The sequence below is a fragment of the Esox lucius genome, chromosome 1 (genome assembly GCF_011004845.1).
Source record: "Esox lucius isolate fEsoLuc1 chromosome 1, fEsoLuc1.pri, whole genome shotgun sequence".
NCBI lineage: Eukaryota > Metazoa > Chordata > Actinopteri > Esociformes > Esocidae > Esox > Esox lucius.
The window spans coordinates 37372485-37383641 of record NC_047569.1 but is presented as its reverse complement, the minus strand read 5'-3'; the positions used below and the strand labels follow the sequence as shown (position 1 = coordinate 37383641).

General features: G+C 46.2%; 1 protein-coding gene across 1 annotated transcript in view; it reads right to left on the bottom strand.

Annotated features, from left to right (window-relative positions):
* Nucleotides 1-306: 306 nt before the first annotated feature.
* The window catches only part of pid1 (phosphotyrosine interaction domain containing 1), a 31358-nt gene continuing 20507 nt past the window's right edge, over nucleotides 307-11157 (bottom strand). Inside the window, exon 3 of the mRNA XM_010873424.5 lies at nucleotides 307-2989. Coding sequence (XP_010871726.1) covers nucleotides 2492-2989 — 498 coding nt within the window. The 3' untranslated portion in view covers nucleotides 307-2491. The remainder of the gene's footprint in view (nucleotides 2990-11157) is intronic.

The following is an 11157-nucleotide window of genomic DNA, read 5'->3' as shown; positions in this document are numbered from 1 at the left end:
GAAAATGCCTTTGGATTGATGTGGACACCAAAATGGTAAGACAGCCGCCACACATTACAGCCGAATGAGAAGTATTTGCACCATAGTAAAAAAAAGCCTTGTGGTCTACAAATCAGATGGAAATAAATCCTCATTAGGATTGTAGAAAATACTGTATCTGGCTGGGATATTGGAGGTACATGAACCAAAAGGTTAGACCTTGAAATTCACACACATGTACTAATGTGAGAAAAGCCATTCAACTGTGAAAACACTGTACACAGAGAAAACGAAAACAAACAAAAAAAACAGTCAACCCTCTCCAGCCAGTCTTGGTAAATAGTTTATATGTGATTTATCTTTGCAAATACTGTATAGAAAACACTTACGGTAACATTTTGTGACATTTAAAGCGGGTCTGAGCCTTCAGATAAAACATGACACAGTAATCTATAGCTCCATAAACATTCTCCGCTCCTTTCATCCTGGCATTTCAGGCCCTTTGTCCTGGGCACACACCCTCTTCTGTGGGAATACATATTCACAGTTCACTTTAAAACACTGCTGCCGTCTTTAAGATGTCGTTGTTGTTTATTTAAAATAGCTATCAACATTTACTGCTGTAATATTTGGTAACTGATACATCTACTTTGTATTTACATAAGCTTATTGAATGAGTCTCAAATACAATGTATATATTTACTGATCAGAATCCTCTTAATAGAATCTGATTCAGTCACACACAGACGAAATTCATGACCCACCCCACTGTGAGTGAACAGCATCCAGTCTATTCAAACGAGTCCTGTTAGAAAAGGGGGTGGGGCTCCGTTGTGGTGTTGGGGGGGATTCCAGTGGGGACTAAACATGGCTGCTCGTACCTTTGGAGAGCACAGGGAAACTGAGCTGTGTGTGTGTGTATGTGTGTGTGTGTGTGTCTGTTCACGGACTCAAAACACTCCCAACCCAATGGACTGTATCTTTTTCTTAGTGTCTGTCTTTACAGAACACCGCTCTCACTAACCACAGTCCACATTTCCTATCTGCCATTTAACAAAATAGAAGAAATTAAAATTGTGAATAAGAGGTGAAAGGAGCTTGTAGCACAAAAGACATCCCACACTGTATGTTCAACACATGCCAAGAGACTACAGGCATTCTGTGGGATCGCTGGGTCCGAGAACATTGTTTTCTGTGAATGATATTAACGTACTCCTTTCATAAAAAAGAGAAGCGAAATAACTGGCAAATGGTCACAGTATTCTTTCAATCGAAAAAGCCCGGCAGAACTTCCCAAAATGTGTTGCTGGAAAGGCTGTGAGATGTTTTACACTGCTAGCTGAATTATTAGGTCTTACTGGTCAGGTTCTCTCTCCTAACAATCCTCTTTCTTACATCACACATTCCAAACACACGTGCACAATTACACACACACACACACACACACAATTATGTGCACACGCATGCATGCCATTAGAGGCACACGTTCAATTCTGTGTGTGTGTGTGTGTGTGTGTGTGTGAGACCAGCGCTGGTGTGTGATAGGTGAGGCACAGAGTTGCCACACAAGACCGAGCTGAAAGTCTCACTTTGGGTATGCTTACAAACAGGAATCAAAATGTGGCCTGATAAATGTCAGTCTCCCTCCCACTGATAGCCTTCTGCACGTATATTTGAGTCAAAGGTTTCTTTTTTAAACCACATATTTAGCAGTGCTAAAGGCCTATCTCGTTAGTGTACGGTTCTCGTCTACGTTTAGTATGTATAGAACGCAGTAGAATGTTCAAGTTCAATTTACGGAAACGGTGCAGTTCTGAACGACCAGCTAGGAATGGGGAGGGGTTGTGTTTTGGGTACAAAATGACCGTTACACCTTAAATGTGTTACTCATGGCTTCAAGCCACAACCCGCCAGAACTCTACAAACCAAGAAAATGTACCTCAAAGTCTGTTCAACGACAGGACAAACCGTTCCGCCACGTAGCAAGCATTTCATCAAACTGAACGCATACCTTTTGTTTTGAAGTCAGAACAATAGGAATGTATCTGGACTTTTGAGTGGCCAATAAGGGGTGGTGCAGGGCAGAGAGGTGGTGTAGAGAGGTGGAGTCTCCCTACACATTACAGATGGACAGACGAACACACAGCAGCATTGAATGGGAATGACTCTGTCTAACCATATTCAACTCCTGTGGGCGGATCAGGAGCTTCAGGGCCTATGCGGAGGTTTGAGGACTGGTTTATCCAAAGAGGCAGCGCAAGTTTAGTGTCCCTGTATGTTAGGTCTCTTGTTGTTCATTTCTCCTTCTATATATTTTTTTCTTCTTAAAACTACATCCTCGTAATCATTTAAGTCGGCGTTTGGCGTTGCGTGTCGATCAGTTTTTTCTTTCCGTGTTTTTTCATAAACCCAAATAGAGAGAGAGAGAGAGAGAGAAAGAGAGACTGAGAGTAGAGAGAGAACGCTCCAGTACTGCCCGCGGCCCCCGGTCGGGCCTCGGCGCGCCAGACGCTCAGCCGTCCTCCTCGGGGGTGGAGTCGTCTGGGGCGGAGTCATCGGTGGCAAACTCATCCGAGGAGCCACTCTTGTGGATGCGTCCGTCACTCCGCATGCTGTGGAAGGTCTTCCGGAAGGCCTCCATCATGGAGTGAGCCAGCTTCTTGGCCTCCAGCTTGCTCTCGCACTCCACAGCGTGGCAGTCCATCTGGAAGGTCAGGTCGTCGTTGATCTCCCGGTAGATCCAGGCGAACACGTTTGGACTGGCGCAGTGGTCCGCCGTGCAGTAGGCGATGCGCGCCACCTGGTACGTGTCCACGGTGACGGAGGCCTCTCCGCGCCCATCCAGGTGATGCAGGCGCACCTGGAACGGACGGATCTCCAGGACGGACCTGGCAGGGAGGCGGTCCTCTCGGGCCAGTGCCCGGCGGTCCCACAGGCCCATCACGGCGGACTCGGTGCAACCCGACCGGAACTGGGTGCCTGAGATGGTTACCTTGCCTAGGTAGGTCACCTGTGGGATGGAGAGAACATCGGGACACGCCGTTAATCACCCGAGAGCATAATCATTCCTAATCTTAGAAACATGTGACTTTCTATGCGGCTCAGGTTCTCAGCTCACGTGAGTCGGCGCTATCGGTGCTAAGGTCATGAGTTGACGCAGGGGTCATCTACACAGAGTCAATGCCTTCACTTTATGTTGCGTTAACTAAAGTCTGTTAAGTGGCATATGCTGTAAATTACTTACTATCAGCAAGAAACCCTGTACAAGTTGAGTACTAGTTGCAAATCAATGGCTTGTATTGGGGGCAGCATCCGTAAATCTGTTACCAGACATGCAAACAGTGAGGCAGCGTGTTTAGAAATGCAGACGTGATGAGAGGTTTGTCTGTTGGTTTGTGGTGGTGCTGACAGGAACCGGAGAACTTGTGGCTGATTTTCCCAGAGGGGAAACACTGAGGAGCCCAGAGACAAATCTAGTCTCTTTACTGAAGCAGCACACAGCCAACATTCTTCAACGGATTGGTTAAAATAAGCTTTTTGATTAGTTAAAATGTGCACTAAGCTGTGCTAAAATAAAACACATACCACGGATAGGCCTGTGATACAAAACAGGACGTTGGACGTTTAATATACTATGTCACAGTTTTCAGCTTAGCTACTTAGCCATCAGTTATGTACTTGACCGCCAAAGTAAATCACATCAAGACTTTATTTTCCCTAATTTCTAGCCTAGCAACTGGTTTGCAACAACCCTCTTTCAGGGACCCACTTATACAAATGTGTTTGGACAAGACAATATGGACTAAGGTCTGTTCAATCCTAAATCTGTCTTCCATAATTGGCAAAATCATGCATCAGCATAACTGTTTATGGAAAAACAAAGAACAAATAAAACTAAATGAAATGTAGCCAAAACTTTAAATTGATTGTTATCGCTAGCTAAGTTGGCTAAAGTTAGTTTGAAAATCAAGAAGAGCCTGAAACTGAAATTAATAATAGTTGTCACTATAAAAAATTATATTTACAGTGAGTCAAATGATCCAGAAGTGTAGCCTATTGTGTGAAACAGTTTGTTTGATGAGCCAAATGATCCACCATGGACAGCAGTATCAATGACAGCAGGGCCTGGATATCGGCCCAATGCTCATATCAACTCGAATTAATCGAATGGACAACCAGTCGGTTTGTACAACAACAGTGCCAGTTGAATAAGCAATAAGTTGACTTATGGGTAACACCGCTAAATTTGTCTCGGGACTATTTCCTTGTGAAAAGACAAAATAATATGAATGCTTTTTTTCCCCCAAACAACCATGTTTTGCGAAAATATGGCACACAAATTCATATTAACAGAATGTTGGCTATTGCCCCATACCTATGGCCACAGAGTTGCCGTGCTAAAATCATTTGTTTACAGCTTCATGAACAACTGATTCACTAATATAAACGTAGACAGTACACATTGTCCTAAGGCATTGAAATCTTAGACAGGAGAGAGGGATAGAAGGACAGTGCATCCAGGGTGATGGAAGAGAGGGGCTGCAGGAGACAGAAGAAAGGGGGAGGGAGGGAGAGTCTAAAAGAGAAGGGGAGATAAAGGTAAACTGAATACACCTGTCCATTGCTCATTCCGTGGGATCAGGGCCAGCCCTGGGTCCAGCAGGTATGATAACTCCCTCTACATATGGTGCCCTTTACGACTTTATAAAAAAGACACAGACGGGAGTCTGTGTTTGTAGGGTTGGGGAATGTTCTTTCAAAGTTAGTGTGGCCTCCGTCCTCCATTCATTCAGTTCCTCAGCTATGTGTGTAATGTAAAAATATCAGAGTGACTAGGTCAAGAGGAAAATGTAAACGTTAATAGATGAAGCAGGCAATATAAGATCTTAAAACTATTTAAAACATACGTAAAATGAGTTTTTGTCCTTGCTTTCGCCCTATGGTTTTGAAGAAGGCCAAAAGCTGAAACCTTTTGGTTGTACATAAAAACTGCATTTCGACACTTTTTCAGAAGCGTGAATTGGGATGTACTCAATTAAAACCAAGGGAAGGCACGCTTCTTCAAAATTGTCAATAAAAAATTACAAATAATAAATGTTGTCTCTCTGTGTACAAAATGTTCATTCCATTTGCAAGGGGCTCAGTCTCTACCATAAAAGAGATGGAGCAAATTTGTAAGCCATGTTTCTGATACTGTCTGGCCAAAAAGAGTATGGCATTTTTTTACCATTTGAATGATTGATGCTACTTAGCATTTGGCTTCCATAGGTAAAAAATTATGATAAAATAATTAGCCCATGAGCGTTGCACTGTGTACTTGTGCAAGAAAACACAGATTCAAGGCAGTTTAGATTTGGCATCATACCAATCACATCAAAATCAAAACCTTTATTTGGTTCTTCAATGGCGAGCTAGCCAGCTTGCTACAATCAGCCTTTACCTAAATAGACTTGGAAGGCAATAATGATATGGTCTTATAGTTTACTTAATTCTCTATAATGGCCAGGGATTACATTTTATCCTACATTTTACACTGGCTTGAGAGGATGGAAGTTCAAGTTAAACTATTTGCCAACTTTAAAGTTTTCCTTGTTAAGTAGGACAACACAAAAATGTAAAGGTATGTAGCAAGATGGCAACACGAAGAGTAATATGGTATTGATATTGCAATATTAGGGTGAAAGCCCTTACTTTTAAGAGGTTAAAATAATGTATGAAAAGCACCCATCCTAACACCCAAAGTACCAGACTGAGAAGTTTATTTGGCAAAGAATGCATGAGTGCTTCAAGTTGTTTATGATGAGAACAAATAAATACATGTGCCTTTAATCATGCTTACTCATCCAGTATTTCTTATATAAAGAAAGGTGGACAGTCCCTCTCATTACTATTTAGTTTGTTGCAAAGCTTTTATCAACCATGGGAATCAGGTGAAGTGGAGACACAAAGAAGAAGGGTGGAGACACAGAGGTCAAGGGCGGAGACACAGAGGTCAAGGGCGGAGACAGTGGCAAAGGGTGGAGACACAGAGGTCAAGGGTGGAGACACAGAGGTGAAGGGCTGAGACACAGTGGCGAAGGGTGGAGACAGTGGCAAAGGGTGGAGACACAGAGGTCAAGGGTGGAGACACAGAAGTGAAGGGTGGAGACACAGAGGTTAAGGGCTGAGACACAGAGGTGAAGGGCTGAGACACAGTGGCGAAGGGTGGAGACAGTGGCAAAGGGTGGAGACACAGAGGTCAAGGGTGGAGACACAGAAGTGAAGGGTGGAGACACAGTGGTTAAGGGCTGAGACACAGAGGTCAAGGGTGGAGACACAGAAGTGAAGGGTGGAGACACAGAAGTGAAGGGTGGAGACACAGAGGTTAAGGGCTGAGACACAGTGGCGAAGGGCGGAGACAGTGGAGAAGGGCGGAGACACAGTGGTGCAGGGTGGAGACAGTGGCGAAGGGCGGTGACACAGAGCTTAAATGCAGAGACACAATGGCGAAGGGCAGAGACACAGAGGCAAAGTGTGGACAATGACAGACCAGTTCAAACAATATCCCTCTACCGTTTTCTGGTTCCTAAAATTCTACACAGTTCACTAAGACGCTGTTCAAGTAAGAAAACAATCATTGAATAGTGTAGGGAATCTGTGTGCCATGTAAATACATGTTTTACAGTTAAACAACTAACCCCAGTGCACTAGAAGGCGAGAGTTGTCTGAATGTGAACCACTGCTGTAATTCAACCTCCACAAAGTGGATACGTCTTATTAATAAGAACAAGATCTGCAATGTCAGCGAATACATCAAAACATTGTTTCACATGGATACAAAACAATCAGACTTAAGGTCTTGAACGACACCTTCACTTGAGCAATAGTATTAACGAAACAGGAACTATGAAGGACACACAGAAAACACAACTTCTCTGACTTGTTTTCTTCCCCCTGGTGTTTTTTTTTGGCCTGTCACCAAAAGGAACATATCTGTTCCTTCTCTCCCTCTCTAGCCCTCCCTCTGTTCATCATTCCTTCCTTCCCATCTACTTCTTTTCACTCCAGTCTTTCCACTGACCATCACAACCCTGTTGAGGTGAAGCCTTTAAGGCTGGATGGCTGGTGTGGGAAACCCATCTCCCGCAATCACCACAAACTGAACCGTTCCACAGAGACGGTGAGGGCAAAGGGGAGGGGGGTGTCTGGGAGGGGGAGACGGGGGGGAGACAGAGGGGTAAAACAGGGGGAAGAGAGAGGGGAGGGAAGTAAGGGCACAGAGAGCAGCGAGACGGAGAAGAAGATCGAGCATCAACAGTTCCGCGAGACGAAGGCAGAAAGAAAGCGAAATAGAAGACAAAGCGCGAGAGAGAGATAAAAAGATGAAAGACAAAAGAAAACGAGATTAAGCCGAGAGAAGCCCGGTCACGACATCCAGCTGCCGCAGCATCAGACTCAGGCGGCGATGGCACCGTGTCTCCAGCAGACCCATCTTGGTGGAAACCTCTGGAAGCAGCCCAGAGGCCAGGCGGTTAGCCACCCCACCACACTTGACACCCAGCTTGCAGCCAACTGACATCCACCCACCAGGGATATTTACAGTGGCGAATATAAAACAAGCAATAACGAGTCGTTACGGTCGTTTGAGTGATATTTTTATTCGACCAGCTCCATATTGCGTTGAGGTTTCAGAGATCTGCTCGGTGGCTGCGTGCGGGCTGATAATGAAGGCCTGGTGTAGTTCTCATACGCATGTCTAACCACTGTAATAGGACAGCGTTTGGATGAATGTCAATTAGCGACTTGAGCTCTGCTGTGTCAGGTTGCTATAGGAGTGGCTAGGGGTCAGCGAGGACAACTGGCCCTACTCGTTGTACTGGGTGACCGGTGAACCCACCTTACACTAAACACACACACACACACACACGTGGGAGTATGGAGGTGTTTGGGGTGGGTACAGTTTGAACAGAGGCCATCTCTCTTTTACTAAGGCTGGCTGGCGCTGCACAAAGACTGCCTCACTTCTCAGTTGCACTCACTGGGCCCTGCAGTATTTCTGTCCTCAAAGCCCCTCATTGACAGCAGTTCTCCTTGGACTTTGTAAACTCACACGGACTGAACTTGTTTCGCTCTAGTCCAACCATAGATGGGGGACATGGAGGGGTAAGGACAGACACAGAGAGTAGGAAGGCAGGTTGGGTTGAGATGACACAGTAATTAATGAATGATTCCAACTTGACCTTTAAAAAGTGTCGCATTAAGAACTTCATATTTGAACACCGACTAGGTTTTTCGAGGTCCAGTCAGGCACAGACATTCAGACATACATTGAAGTTCTTCTCCTTTCCTACCTGCTGGTTCATTTTTGTTGCAGCAGATGGTGTGTGGGGTCACACATAACTGGCCACAGATAAGCCCAAAAAGATAAGCCCCACACTGCAGGGGTCAAGCCTTCAGGCCAGTACTGTTTCCTTTGGGTACACCTCACCAACTTGATGAGGTTGAAGTGAAGGATGACTCAATCTGCCCATATCACTTTTTTCCACGTCCTTGTAGACCAGTGCCTTTGGTTTTTGCACCAGCGAACTCTGAAATGTGCACTAACCTTTGTAATAAGGGGTTAATGTACTGCACTCTAATATAATATCCCTCTTTGTGTAGTCCTAGACAGATTGTTCTCACAGACACAGTCTGATCACGTCCTGCACTGACACGCTCAGCCACCTGGGAAAGAGATGCTCTACTGCTTTGCCTTACATATCGCAATAATCTCGGTCACTGAATGTGCGCTTTCATCCACAATTTCCAACTATTTACTGCTAACCTTTGTCAAGATTCCTTTTGAAACACCAGCCAGTTGGGCAGTCTTTCTGACTGAAGCTCCTGCCATCACCGATAATGAGCCCTCTTTCAAAGTCACCAAGATCCTTTCCTCTGGTCATCTGGATCCAGAATCGAGATAAACGGAACCGGCTCAGACCACAAAGCATGACGGGTGTTAATAGCTTAACTGTCTCATTCAGTATCGCTGTATGGAAGCATCTGCATTCGTAATGTTGTCCACTCCTTTATTCAGATTTTTCCTTAAATTTGTCGCTGTTTGTATTTTAACATGTTTATAATCATGAAAATACAACATAATATATTTCTGAAATGTACCTACTTTATAACTGAATTCCTGATTAATTTAATTATTTTTCATTGAACACTAACTCAAACGAAACTGAGACAGGGCTATTACAGGGCTGAGATACAATTCATGTAAAAACAAAAGATATATATATTAAGTAATTAGGCCAAAATCCATGGTTTTCACAGTACTGATAATGCAGATATACTGATACATTCCTGGACACACATGAATGCAGAATAACAAGACATACACACACAACGTTCACATATGCTGTGCAAATACAGCACACACATCAGTGTTGAATGGAATCTCACAGACAAACACCAGAAAGCAGGGGTTTCTTTTTTAGGTTTCAGGTTAGAGGACAGAGGAAAAAGGATGCAAGCACATCTAAAACAAATAAAAGGATTTTAATTTTAACACTTCTTAGTAAATTATGTACTTTTTATTTATTTTATTTTCAGTTCCCATCTTTAGAATTCAAGTTGACAAGATACCAGCCATTTTGTCACAAGCCTCCACAGTCCCCTTTCCCCAGCCAGTCAAACCCCCCACCCTTTCCACAGTCAACCCCGCCCACTTTCCCCAGTCAACCCCCCCCCTTTCCCCAGTCAAATCCACCCCATTTTCCCCAGTCACCCCCCCACACACACACTTTCCCCAGTCAACCCCCCCCCTTTCCCCAGTCAGACCCCCTCCCATTTTCCCCAGTCAACCCCGCCCACTTCCTCCAGGCAACCCCACCCTTTCCACAGTCAAATCCACCCCATTTTCCCCAGTCACCCCCCCACACACACACTTTCCCCAGTCAGACCCCCCCCACTTTCCCCAGTCAGACCCCCCCCCACATTCCCCAGTCAACCCCGCCCACTTTCCCCAGTCAACCCCCCTCCTTCCCTTAGTCAACCCCCCCTCCTTTCCCCAGTCAAGCCCCCCTCTTCCCCAGTCAAACCAACCCCTTTCCCCAGTCAAGCCCCCCTTTTCCCCAGTCAACCCCCCCCCACTTTCCCCAGTCAGACCCCCCCCCACTTTCCCCAGTCAACCCCGCCCACTTTCCCCAGTCAGACCCCGCCCACTTTCCCCAGTCAACCCCCCTCCTTTCCCCAGTCAAGCCCCTCTCTTCCCCAGTCCAACCAACCCCTTTCCCCAGTCAAACCCCCCCACTTTCCCCAGCCAGTCAAACCCCCCCCCTTTCCCCAGTCAGACCCCCCCCCCCATTTTCTCCAGTCAACCCCGCCCACTTCCTCCATTCAACCCCACCCTTTCCACAGTCAAATCCACCCCATTTTCCCCAGTCACCCCCCCACACACACACACTTTCCCCAGTCAAACCCCCCTTTACCCAGTCACTCCCCCCCACTTTCCCCAGTCAAACCCCCCACCCTTTCCACAGTCAAATCCACCCTATTTTCCCCAGTCACCCCCCCCCCACACACACACTTTCCCCAGTCACCACCCCCCCTTTCCCCAGTCAAATCCACCCCATTTTCCCCAGTCAACCCCCCCCCCCACACACACACTTTCCCCAGTCAACCCCCCCCCCCCCCCCCCACTTTCCCCAGTCAAACCCCCCCCACCCTTTCCATAGTCAAATCCACCCCATTTTCCCCTGTCACCCCCCCCACACACACACACACACTTTCCCCAGTCAACACCCCCCTTTTCCCACCCCAAGCTTTCCCCCACTGGCTAACTGTTAACAGTGCCAAGTGTTGATACTGATAAAAGAGGCATATTGTTTCCATCTGAACACAGGAACAGAAACACAGATCAGGGAAAGCCAAGACCTTGAAGGCCTGAGGAAGATGAATGCCAGACAGGCAGACAGACAGACAGACAGGCAGACAGACAGACAGGCAGGCAGGCAGGCAGACAGACAGGCAGGCAGGCAGACGGGTTAGTGGCCATCATGGGGTTATAAGATTTGAGAGGAGGAGTGTGAAGACGGCCCGGAGATCTGGAGCGTGTCAGCTGGAATGTGGCAGGCAGATGAGAGGTACAGGAAAATAGATTAGGAGAGTCAGAGGCTGTGTGGTACAGTGTGGAGGCTGGCAGGACAAGCAATT